Source organism: Aquila chrysaetos, chromosome 3 (genome assembly GCF_900496995.4).
Source record: "Aquila chrysaetos chrysaetos chromosome 3, bAquChr1.4, whole genome shotgun sequence".
In the NCBI taxonomy this organism is placed as follows: domain Eukaryota; kingdom Metazoa; phylum Chordata; class Aves; order Accipitriformes; family Accipitridae; genus Aquila; species Aquila chrysaetos.
This window is the reverse complement of record NC_044006.1, coordinates 1367394-1379858: the sequence shown is the minus strand read 5'-3', so window position 1 is coordinate 1379858 and position 12465 is coordinate 1367394. Positions and strand designations below refer to the sequence as shown.

The following is a 12465-nucleotide window of genomic DNA, read 5'->3' as shown; positions in this document are numbered from 1 at the left end:
TGTCCCCCTCGGATGCTGGGGACAGCATCCTCTGCCCTGTGTTTTCATTTCTAGCACTTTGCAGCCGGTTCATCCTGTTGCTGCGAAGGGCCACACATCCCTCTCTCCATCACCATGTCACCCATCCATGGTCCATCTTTATTTTAGGGTCCCGGCAAATGGCCTCACGCCCGCAGCCCTGGCACCTTTCCCTGGGATTAAACCATGCTTTGGGCAAAATGGGCGGCTGTGCTCCACTGTCCCTCGAACAGGCATCGCCTCTCCCCACATGCCTGGGGTGAATGGCTGCGAGCAGAGCCTGCAGGGTCAAATGAAGGGCCTAAGCAGGGCAGGGAGAGCAAATGCTATCGTGGCTGTCACGGGGGGAGCTGATCCTGGGGCAGGGGGCCCACACTGCAGGAGGAAGGGGAGGAAGGGGAGGAAGGCTCTTGTGCAGGGTCTGCTGGGGGAGCCCCGGGTGTTCGCAAGGAGACTCCCCTGGGAAAGGCAGAAGTCTCTCCCGCAACTCTCAGCGCTGCTCCTGCGAGCCTGGATTAGAAAATAAACCCATTAGAGGGAGAAATCATCCTCATCAATTTTTGTCATTTTAAATAACGTGGAAGAGGTCTCTCTAGGATGAAAGGCTGAGCCTGGTTGGAGGTTACATCTGCTAAGCACCTGCTTTATGTGGGTGTGAGAAATACTCCTGTGGGTTAGAGCATAAGGCTGCTCAAGAGATTCTATGCGAAGGGGCCATCGTTGTTGTGTCAGCACGTTGCTGGGCTGTCCCTCGAGGACCTGCAGGACTGGGGAAAAGCCTCTCAATTGAGATAAATATATTTAAAGTGAACGAAGTGCAGCAAGGAAGGAGTGCCATTAAAGAAGCTCCCCCATCAAGAGCTTCAGGGCTGGGAAATGTTTTCGTACAGAGACCCCCGGGCTGAGGTGGAGGGTGGCTGCAGCGGGGGCACGTGGAGCTGCCAGCAGCCCCGGAGCCACTCTGCTCCATGCCGCAGCCGGCTGCCCCACGGTTCCTCCCTGCATTGGCCTGGCTATCCCTTCATCGCTCCTGGCAGGTGTTGGGGAAGAGCAGCACAGCCAGCTTGAGGCGCTGACCTGCGATGGTTAATATGCAGGGGTGTATTTAGGAAGCAATCAAAAATATTCCAGGGTGGTGAGAAAAATCTGGCTGGAAATGGGGGGGGCCGACACCACACAGCCCGGGTGGGATGAGGGTCACCGGCCCCTCAGCGCAGGAGGGTCCGGGGGCTTCACCCACCCATGGGAATTAGGTGCTGCTGGGTGGGTCAGAGGCAGCTTTGAGATACCCCAGAAAAAGTTCCCCCGCCCCATCCCCTGGAGGTGCAGTGAAACCAGACCGATGGGAGAGCTTTTCACCCCTACGTGCCATTTCTGGATCCCCTTCGGTTTCCATGGGAGAAGCCAGTTTTGCCGGAGGCAGCGGGGAGGTGCGGGACAGGCACTGGGGAGGAGCGGGTGGCACCGTGCCCGGCGGTGAGGGGAAGGATCCTGCTGAAGGGGGGGGGCACCGAGGGCAGCATGGCAGGCAGCAGATGCCCACCCAGGCCTCGCTGCCTTCCTGCAAAGCTGGGGACAACGGCAGCTGCCTCATGCTTTGCACAGCCGCACCCCGGGCAGGTTGCCCCGACGCCACGGGGATGGGCAGCACAGCTACAGCGAGAGGTGCTGGGCAGGGCACGAGGTTGGCTTCCCTCCAGCAATGCCACTGCACCGGGCCATGGACTATATGGTGCAAGGGCAGGCAGCGCATCCTCATCCCCCCGGCTCAGCACAGAGGTCTCCGCTTGTGCCAGGGGTGAGCAAAGAGGGAATGGCCCGGCATGCCTTTCCCAGTCCCGTGTAACAGGGGCTGCTTTGTTTTCCCGTTGGTGCAATACACTTGCGTTCCCGGTACACGGGATCCCGGGGACGGAGCATCGTCTGCAGGGTAATTAGCAGCATCGGGGGCTCTGCCTTTGGGAGCGTGCGGGGCAGGTGCTGCTGGGCTGGGCAGGCTGGCAGATGGCCTGAAGGACTCTCTGGGGATCTCAAGCCATTACCAATAATCCAGCGTCTTTCTTCAAACATGACATGGAAGCGCCTCGCCGGTGCTGTGGGAGGAGGGAGGGCTGTGCCTGTGCCAAGACCGCACACGCCAGCCCCAGCCGCTCTTCACGGCCTCCCCATAAAATTAACTCGAGGTGTGTTGCTCGCTGTGCTCCCTTGCATGTTAATGCTTTCCGTCGCTTAGGTTAGCAGCAGCCGTGCCGGTGACACGCGGCGGGGTGGGAGACCCGGCCCTTGCAGCCGCCGTGCTCGGCGTGGTACGAGCCCGCAGCAGGGGCGGCTGCCCCCCAACCGTGCTCGGGGAATGGGGTCTGTGCCTGGCTGCCAGAGGAGGGTCCTCGCCTCCTTTTACCCCTTCTCTCCCAAGAGCAGACAGCACAGCCCCGAGAGCCTCGAGGGTCAGGCACGGGCCTGCAGCGGGCACGGCTCCATGCCGGGCACTCGCCCTCTTTGAAACCCCTCTCCTCTCCCACCTGCTCCCCCAGCTGCACAGCACCGTGCACCCGATGGAGTTGAGCGCTGCAGACAAAAGATTGTTTATCAGGACCCGACGCAGCCTCTCCCAGCGCTGGCTCGCTTTAATTAGCCCCATCAAAGCCGGCTGCGTCTCTCCCTCCTGAAAGGTTGCAGAACATGATTAATTCAGGCGCAGAAAGCAGCCACCTCCCGCAGAGGGGGGCCCCTCTGATAAGGCCAAAGCCGTTTCCTCTCCCCAAGCACCCTCCGTCTCTCAACTCCATGCAACGAGGTCGGTGGCTCCTTTCTCCTGTGGCAAAGCTATGGATGGGCTCAGGTTGCCCCAGGAGCCGGAGGGGACAAGCAGGAGTGGCCTCACCAAGCCCTGGCGCTCTCTCCCCGTCCCACCCATGCAGCAAGCGCAGCCGCTGTCTGCTCCAGTCATGGGCATCACACGCTGCCCATCCCTGGGTCTGCAGGTGGGACTGTCCCCCAAAAACCCCAGGGATGTTCAGTGGGGGTGACACATCCCCACCAGGTCTGGGCTCGACACCAGCTCCTGGGAAGGTGGGGGTCCACATGCGAGCCCTGGGGAGATGCAGGGGATACTCCAGCTGCCCCCAGTGCTCCATTTCTACAGACCATCCTCCCTGCTCCCACCTGCGTGCAGCCCAGGGTTACACGCCGTAACTCGGCTTTATTAGCTGCATTTGTAGGCAAAGGGGTTTTAAAAGGAAAAAGCCTTTGGGGAAAAGAGATAGACAGGGGGATCGCTTCCCCTCTTTTTATTTATGCCAGCATGGCTGCATGCAGCGTACCGACGGCATTCAATACCCCAGAGAGCCAATTACCGCAAGGAGCGCAGCCAGAGCCAAGGCTGGGCTGCTCTCCACTTAATTTTCTTAATACAGTCACATCGTCTCGGAAAAGCACTGCTGCTCAGGGGAAGGTACAAAGTGGGTTCCCAGTGTGAATCCCCCACCTCGGGGAGGGCAGGCACAGCCTGGGCAGAGCTTCGGGGCTTCCCTTTTCATGGCGGGGAGAAGGGGGCTGCGGCTGGGGGGGCCACCCCCAGCAAGCACCAACACAACAATGTTGTCAGGTTTTTATTTCAATCTCATGAATATCCTTCCAAGAAATCAAACCACGAGAAGAAAAAAATAGTATGAACCCCTGACAGGACAGACAAGCTGCAGCCCCAAAATTAACTGACCTGTGGGGAGCTGCAGGGAAGGGAGGAGGTTTCCAGAAAGAGCTCAGGAGCCTGAGCCACACAGATCTCACCCATCCTCCCCAAGCTGTTTGGCAGAGTTCAGCCAGGCAGAGTTGCACCAGCCTCATGCAACAGGACTGACGGTAGCGTAACATGTTCCTATAAACCTCTTCTGCAAAGCAAATCCCATACCGGAGCCCCCTCTGCAACGTTCCCAGAAAGGCCCCAGCTCAGTGCCAGGCTCTGCTCCGCTGTGCCAAACCCGGCAGGTCGTGCGGGTACCGAGCACCCTCCCTCCTACCCCAGCCCCACGTGGTGCCCGGCGGGTGGCCCTCGCCACGCTGCCTGCAGGGCTTCACATGCACCCCGGGAATGAAAAACAACACACCTGCTGGGGAGAAAGGGGGCACAGTGGGGCCAGGAATTCAATATATGTCTCTTCTCGTGCACGTTAAAGGCTTTGCTGTTGGTGCTCTTTAAAGCCAGTGGCCATAGCCACGCGGAAGCTGATCTCAGCCACTGCCGGGGGTCTGCCCATGGAGACCCTTCTAGCCCCTCACACTAATCCAACCTTTACTTGGATAAAGAGCAAGAAAGAAACCACCTCTGCACGTGAAGCCTGCTCCAGCTGCCGCCTTCAGCCAGGCTACTGCAGCACAGGAGCAGCAAAAAGCCAGCTCCCTCCTCAGCACTGACTGCTTCTGTAACCCCAGCAGCAAAAGCAGTGCCACCCAGGAGAAGCAGAGGAGGAAACCCCATGGCATCCGGGCCGCTCTCGGAGCACCGTGCTACACCCCACGCTGCCGCCTCACACAGGGCAGGACCGCTTCAGCTGGGTGCAAATGGCCAAGCACCCTCAGAGGAGCACGGAAAGAAACAGAGCTACTGCCTCCTCTTGTGTTCTGCACACAGGGAAACCTTTATAGCTGGTCTGACACAGGAAGGTGGCCCCGAGTGGGGAGAAGAAAAACGCTGCTGAAAAGACTGAAGTCCACCAAACGGGGAATGAAGTGGGGAAAGTGCCCCTGCCTCCCAGGAGACTGCTCTGGCCGCAGCCGTGGGGTGACTCCTCACATGAACATGTCGTCATAGCCTGGAGGGGGAAGGTGGTCGGGATCTGGCCTGGAAAGAAATTCAGAGCAGAGTCAAACCAGAAGCGAGAGCTCAGTCTCGCAGCAACAGAGATGAGCCAGGAGAGCAAGCTGGGGATACAAGGCACAGCCAAATACCTACCTGGATCTACCAGCCCCTAACGGGCCAAAGGGGTCGAATCTGGCGCCTGGTGGAACTGCTCCCGGGGGAAGCCGGCCTGGGATGCCCGACGATGGGTCAGTGCCAGGCTGCGGGAAGCCAGACCGGAGAGGATCCACGATCATTCCCCCACTCCGACCTCTGGGGAGAGGAAAGGCAGAGAAGGAGATGAGATGGGCACTGGTGAGAGGAGCAAAGCGTGTCCCTGTGCCAAACCTCTGCTGCAGGAACACCGAGCACGGGAATGCAGGGTTAAGCTTAGACATGGCACGTGGGAAGGAAAGCACTCCTAACCCACCACAACACAGGCCAGGACAAGCCAGTGAGGCGAGCCCATGGCAGAAAGATAGAGAGCCCTTCATGTGTGTACATGTGCATGTGTAAGAGTGCTTGGGCACACCTGATCCCTGTCCAATGGCGGCTGCTGTCTGTGACAGGAGGGAACCCAAATGCATCACACTGCTCCTGCCCGGGGTTATCACCACCCTGCAGACCTACCTGCATTATGCCACAACACAAGGTCAGGGGCAAGATGCAAATCATGGCTCATCATCATCCTAAGGTGGGAGTCTTACGGCTGCAGAGGCTGTACCCAAGCCAGGGCACCAGCAAACACCCAGGTCCGGGACACTATGGTGCCAGCATACCCCAAAGCCTAGCTGGAGACAGGCACAGGGAAGCAACAGCCCTCGCCTGCCTGCCTTCCTCAGAGCCAATGCCAAACCAGACACTCAGAGCAGCGGAAAGGCAGCTTCCCTCTTCCCCCAGTTCCCGCAAGAAGCCATTTAGGGCATCAGTAATGGCTGGTAAGTCCCGCCGAGGAAGCATCAGACCCGCTGGCCCTTGCTGCCGGCTCATCCTCCCGTCCCTGGTCTCCCGGGCGAGCAGCATGTCCTGCCCTGTGCAGTGTCGCAAGAGCTCGCGGACCCAGCCGGGGCTCCCGCCAGCCTTTCCAAAGAGCTGCCTGGAAGTCATTTGCTGACCACGGTGGCTCCTCAGAGCTGCCCCACGCTGTGAGTGCCATTCCTCATGGTCGGCTTTGTGCAAACTCGGCTGGAGCCTCTGGACACCGCTGCCATCATACAAGTCATTAACAACCGCGCTAATGAGTTCCATTACGCCAGGCCGGCTGCCCAAAGTGCCCCGGGACAGCCAGGCCCCACGAGCATATGCCTGGGAGTCTGGGTCTCCAGCCCCAGCGCTGGCAGGTGTCAGCACACAAATCTGCTTCCATTTACAATCTTTTTTGTCATTTACAGAGAAACTTCTGATGAAGGGCTGGAGGCAGTGAGAGAAACAGGGTCCCCCCCCCAACTGAACCCCTTCTCCTCGTGCTATCAGGTTTCCTTCCAGCCACCCAGGCTCCAGGCCTCTCCTTCCAGCCGGGCATGACATTTTTAGCTGGCCCTTTTCTAGCCAAACCCACGGAGAACCAAGTCTTGCAAGAGGGGAAAAAATGCAATCCCCACAGGAGGGTGGTTCCAAAGAAGACTCCCCTGGGCCACAGGACGCTCTGCAATGACTCCAAGAGCTGGTTTTTGTCTGACTATGTGCTTTTAATTGGAATGGAAGATGACAGGTTCTCCTTGCCTGACCAAGCCAAAGACCAAGAGATGTATCTGTGAAGATCAGTCCCCCAGACAGCCCTGCTTTTACCCAGCCTTTCTCTCGAGTGCTTCAGACAGCCGGGAGGCTCACAACCAGGACTCGAGAATTTGTGGACTCGGCTTTAAGCCTCCCCTTCTCCAGACTGCTGGGCTGTAGACACAGCAGCTGGTAACATTTTAAATTAGAGGCTTACATTTACTTAACGACGTATTCAGCTTTGATTTACTGAAGGAATTACTGCATGTTAAATGAATACAAGCTGATTATTAAACAGACACAGATTGCAACCTATCATCTATGCAAGAGACGGGATCTTATTACGATATTAGAACCATATTGAGGTTTAGCAACTGTCAATTGGTCCCTTGCAATTTGCACTGAGTGACTGTCCCATCACCGTCTGCACTAAGAGACACTTCACCGGACACCTGAGCCAGGCAGACTCCAGCTGTTCCAGAGAAGGTCTCCAGCACCCCCACACACCCCAAGGGCAGAGCAGGGGATGCTCCTTGGGCACACAAAGCATTATCTCTCCCAGCCATACTCACCCAAAAGGGTCCAGGTCTTCCCCACCAACAGCGAAGGGGCTCAAGGGGGAAGGCCTGAAACACAGAACACAGCGAGACATTCAGTGAAGGGGAGACTGGCTGCGTGGAGCAAGCAGGAGCGAGCACGCAGGCAGGGCAGTGCAGCCAGTGTGGTTGCCGGTGCTGTGCCCATGGGTGCTCTCCCATGGCAAGCGCTGCAGCACCCAAAGGGCCCTGGGACCTGCAAGACCCTGCATGAGTGGGCTGGCATTGGGACCCACCCCATGCCCAGGATGCAGCATTCCCTGCTCCAGGGTGCAGCTGGGTGTGGACACCGGTGTGCGTGGCAGGCTTGCGGGAAGCTTGCTGAGATGAAGGGGGCCCTGCTGTTCCCACTGCTCCAGGCTGGAGCTGTCTGTGGACACTGGGAGTTTCCATGCCAGGGGCTCCCTGCGCGGTGCTGGGCTAGGCCAGGCTCTCCAGCATGTCCCGGCTGGAGACACAATGACAGTCCTGCTTCCAGGAGTGCGAGGACAGTGGGGCGGTGAGCCTGCAGCCAGCTGTCACATCTCCTTGCCAATACTATGTGCTAATAACATGGTTTCAGAGCCGTGCCCAGCTCCAGCCTGTCTGCCCAGGCCTCCCTGAGGAGCATCGCGCACCCTGAGCAGCCCTGAGCACCAGCAGACAGCAGTGGGGTTAAAGAACCAAGAGGTGACATGCAAAGCAGAAGCCACAGCCGGTCCCCAAGAGATGGCAGAGCCACCGCAGTGTCTCTGACTTCCAAAGGGGATTACAGCTTGTTGCGGGGAAGAGAGGGGGGAGCCTGCCTGCTTGCCATGTAGGAGGGATGGCTGGGCACAAAGGGGCCAGGGAGGGATGGTGAAGTGAGTGCCATGTGTCACCTTTCCCCAGCTTTGCCAGCAAAGGGTTTCAAAGGGAAAGCAGGGTCAGGAGAGCAAGGAGGAGAGGTCTCTGTTCCCCCCAACACCTCCTCGGCCTTGCCCCAAGCCCCGGCTGGGTGCACCGTCCTGGGAGGGCAGCTCTACCTGCCACAGCAGGCAGGAGGCTTAGAGGTAGCCCCGGTTCTGTGCCAAGCAAAGGCAGAGCTCTGCACCCACCACATGCCTTCTCCCCTCTGCCGTGAGCAGAGACCCCACAGCTCTGCTAGAGCCCACATTATGAACTGACACCCAGCGCTCTGATGTCCCTCCCGGAGGCTGCTTGGCCCCATGACGGCACCATCCTTCCCACTGCTGTCCCTGCTCTGCCAGCTCCGGAGTCCTGACAGTCCCTCAGCCAGCACAGAGCAGGGCCTCCCTCCTTCCAACCTCACACCTTCCCCCCAGCCCTGTACGGTGCCCTCTCCCTCCTGGGTCTGTAGGTCTCCAGCTACACCTCCAGGCAATGCCAAAGGAGGGTCAAACCAACACATAGCTCCAGAACAGGCCATCCCTCAGCAGGCAACCTAAATCAAACCCGAGCATTCAGCCAACGAGGCTGAAACTGGCTGGGGAGCGTTTGGATCCTCTTTGCTCCCCATCCCACGCGTGCAAGATGAGGACCAGAGGTGTAGTTTGGAAAGCTGTGCCAAGACCACGTCCCGTCTAGCGGAGGACCATCAGCAGCCACCCGCTCTTTACTCACCAAGACGGTGCTCTTGTGCCTGCTGGCTGCCGGGGAGGGACCCTGAGGGGGTCGTAATCCCGGTGCAAGTCAGGATCCTTCTTCTCAGCCTCGGGCTCCTTTTTGGCCTTTTCTGCGGGGGGCCCAAGGGGAGCGATGATGCCTGAAGAAATCCTTGTCCTCAGTTCCTCGGTGTTCTTGTACACCCTGCAGGGAGGAGAGGCAAGGCGGTGGGCTGGGGAGGACACTGCACCCGGGCATGAGGTGCTGGACAGGCTGCGAGAGGGGTGGTGAGGAGACAGACAAGCCCAAAGCGTCCCTGGCACAAAACGTGTCCCCAGCTGGCAGCACAGAGGGGATGGGAAAGGGTAACAGCAAACAGTGGCACCAAAGCCCTCACCCCATTTAAGATGGCAGAGGTGCCACCCAGCCCAAGGGACTCCCTTGTTCTGTGGCCACAACCCAACCAGTTTGCCCTGGAGGAAACCACAGCACATAGCACTGGTCTTTAGCGAGGCCACAGGGTGCCTGGGACATGGCTGAAACCGTAGCACCCCTGGGCAGTGTCCACCCAGCACAGACAGGCAGGCAGTGCTCTGGAAATAAAAGTGCTGGTCTGGTCTGGCCCATTCCCAGGTGGGACGGCTCTCCCCTGGGCTCTGACTCACGGTCCCACTGTTCCCTAAATCTCTCTTGCCTGCCAGCAGCACAGAGGGAGGCAGGGCAGGGAGCTCTGGCTGCATTTCAGGGCTGGCTGGCCTGCCCCTGGGGTTTGCACTGGGGAGGAAAGTCCTCCAGGCTCCTCCTAACCCGGTCTCTGCCCCCTGCCTATGCTGCTGGGACATTTTCTCCTGCAGAAAATACCAGGGAACTGAGATTACTTGTGGAAATCGTCCAGGTGCTCTGGGTTGATGTAGTCGGCCACTGCCAAGGTCACATCTGCCACCTTCTGAGAACTGCGATCCTGGCAAAAGACAGGTAAAGCATAGAGTCAGCAGTCCAGCAAAGCTGGGAATGAGGGAAGGAGCAGGTATAACCACAGCCAGAGGCTTGGGACACAAGGAATGGGCTCACCTGCTTCCTGCCACATCCCTGTGCTGTGCCCGAATCTGGTGTACAGCAAGGCTCTCCCTGCTCCCTCCCCCAGTCTGGGCTGCAAAGGGTGAAAGACTGAGCAAAAACAACTCAGGCAGGTGCTTGCTGGGCACAGGAGAAGATCTGCAGAAAAGTCCTGAGCTTGGAAAGGGACGGAAATGGGGCAAATCCTGGGCCAGAGTGCACAAGGCAAACTGCATCACTGCCCCAACACAGCCAGCGTTTGACCAGCTTCACGCTGGGCCACATCTTCTGCCGCACAGGCAGCCCCTAACACCCCCTGGGTCTGCCCCATCCTGAGGGACAAACGCCACCGCAAGGTAGAACAAGTAACAGAAAAAAATTAAGAAATGGGTTCTGCTGCTCTTTGCAGCCGCTGCTCCCAAAGGACCCCCAACCCGCAGGGGCCAGCGTGGGTGCTCACCATGACATTGAGGATCATACTGTCTTCCACCATGATGGCCTTCAGCAGCAGTTCACGGGCATCGTCTGTGGACTTGTAGCGCAGCGTATACACCTCCTTGTTGGCTTCCCAGCCGGCGGGCAGCAGCTCAGACTTCCTTTCGTCAGGACCTGGCTGCAACAGAACAGACGTGTTGCTGAGACCCTGCCCACGAGCCCAGCACACTGCATGGCTGGTGGGACCTGTCTTGGCTGCACAGAGAGATCCAGGAGGGGATCTAGGTCTCTGGGAGGGGATCTCTCAGTGCCTTCCAGGTTTTGACTGCAGGAGCAGGGGTTTACTTCCCTACAGGCTGGCCCTGCCTGCTTGCCAGCCTCCCACAGGGTCCCTGCGCTGGAACAGGAGGGATTTTGCTGAACAAGAGGAGATAACAAAGACCCAGACTGGGGGATGATGCTCTTTCCTGCCTGGCACCTCTCAGCTCCCCAGCACAGGACAGAGCTGTCTGGGGTTGGGGGGGAAGGCTGTCGTCCTGTTTGTCCAGCCCCACAGCGGTACTGCCGGGGGTCACTGCCCCACACTGTCCCCTCCTCTAGTACTGCGGGGTTTCTCTGCTAAAACAGCGCCCTGCACCCCCACCCCTGCCCCCCCAGCACCACACCAGGCACCTCCCAATACCCCCCAGCACCGCACCGGGCTCCCGACCCACTAGACCCCTGCCATAGCATTGGCTCCAGCACCAAACTGGCCCTCTCCCTGCTATTGCACCAGGGCCGCCGCCCTCAGCACTGGGACCCCTCCCCGGCACTGCATTTCCCCCCAACGCTGTACTGGACACCCCCCTTTCGGTATGGCGTTCCCCCTCAGCACGAAGCTCCCCCCAGCACCACACCGACCCCACCAGCACCGGGACCCCCCGCACCCCCCCCAACGCCGCACTGCCTCCCGCAACACTGGGACCCCCTCAAGCAGCACTGAGGCCCCTCAGACCCCGCACCGGCCCGGTTTCCCCCGACATCCCCGGCGCCGCACGACTTCCACCCCCCCCCCCCCCCCCCGCGCCTCCGCCGGCAGCGGGCGCCGGGCTCGGGCGAGCGGCGCTAGGAAAGGCCGGGGCTCGGCCGCGGCCTACCGCGGCGGAGGAGCCCAGCCCGTCCCGGCTCGTACCTGGTCGCCGGCGCCGAGGCAGCGGTAACCGTGCCGGACCAGCTCCCAGTGAACGCCGCAGATCAGCGCGTCCTGCGGGCGGGAGATGGCGGCCAGCGCCCAGGCGTACAGCGGCTCTAGCCCCGCCATGGCCGCACCGTAACGAGCAGGCTCGGCCGGGCCGGGTCCGCGGCGGGCGGGTGGCGGGGAAGCCGCCCGGACAAGGCCCCAAACGCCGTGCCCGGGGAGCGGAGAGCCGTACCGGGCTAAGGCCGGGGCGGAGCCGGGCCGCCCTTCACTAGAGGGCCCCCGTCCGCTGCGCAAGGCCCGGGCCTGCCGCCACCGAGGAACGGGCCGGGGGCTCCGGTCGCCGCGGGGGGCTGGGGGGGGGTGAGCGGGGGGGGGATTTTCCTCGCACCCCCGGGAGAAATTTAATGTTTCTTCCCACAGCGGGAGAGAAGGGTCTCGCCGAGGTGGGGGGGGGGTGTCTCTGCCCGCTGCCACCCCCTGCATGGGGCCGGCAGCCTGTGGGTTAGGGTCTGCCCGACCCTCTCTCCCTGTCCCTCTCCCTGTCCCTGTCCCTCTCCCTCTCCCTGTCCCTGGCTCTTCCTCGGCACTTAGAAAAGCGTCGGAGCCTGTGGCAGGGTCTGTGTGCGCTGCCGGAGCGAGCCTTTCTGCCAGGAGCGAAGCACCAAACGGCCATCGGATGGGTTTATTTCATTCCTTCCCCAGCTCCTTTCTCTGCGCCGCAGTGTTTGTAACGCCTAAATTCTATTAAAGTTGCCACTCAAAGGTACTCAGGGGCTTTTTTTTCCCTGCCCCTGCGCCGGAGCTGGTGTCCTCGGTGCGGCTGGCAGGAGGCTGGGGCCGGGGATGAAGCAGCCCCATGCCGGGGAACGCCATCGTCTGCTGCTTTCCCAATCCGAGCTCCAGCTCCTCAGGGACGCTCATCTTGACTTCGTTATGCGTCAATTAATTAACTCGCACTGTTCGCTCTTTCCATTTCCCCTTCAAGAAGTCACTGAGGCTGAACAATCAACCGCAGACCGGCAGGCCTGCCTGCCCAGCAGCCC

The 12465-nt window shown here is 60.1% G+C and overlaps 1 protein-coding gene across 1 annotated transcript; it reads right to left on the bottom strand.

Moving 5' to 3' along the window:
- Positions 1–3616: 3616 nt before the first annotated feature.
- Positions 3617–11690, bottom strand: PSMF1 (proteasome inhibitor subunit 1). The gene is made up of 7 exons (XM_030008761.2): positions 11414–11690; positions 10268–10420; positions 9630–9712; positions 8770–8955; positions 7144–7197; positions 4970–5128; positions 3617–4858 (listed from the first exon to the last, which is right to left on the bottom strand). The coding sequence occupies exons 1-7, from the start codon at positions 11540–11542 to the stop codon at positions 4807–4809; spliced, it is 816 nt and encodes a 271-aa protein (XP_029864621.1). The 5' UTR covers positions 11543–11690; the 3' UTR covers positions 3617–4806.
- Positions 11691–12465: the final 775 nt, after the last annotated feature.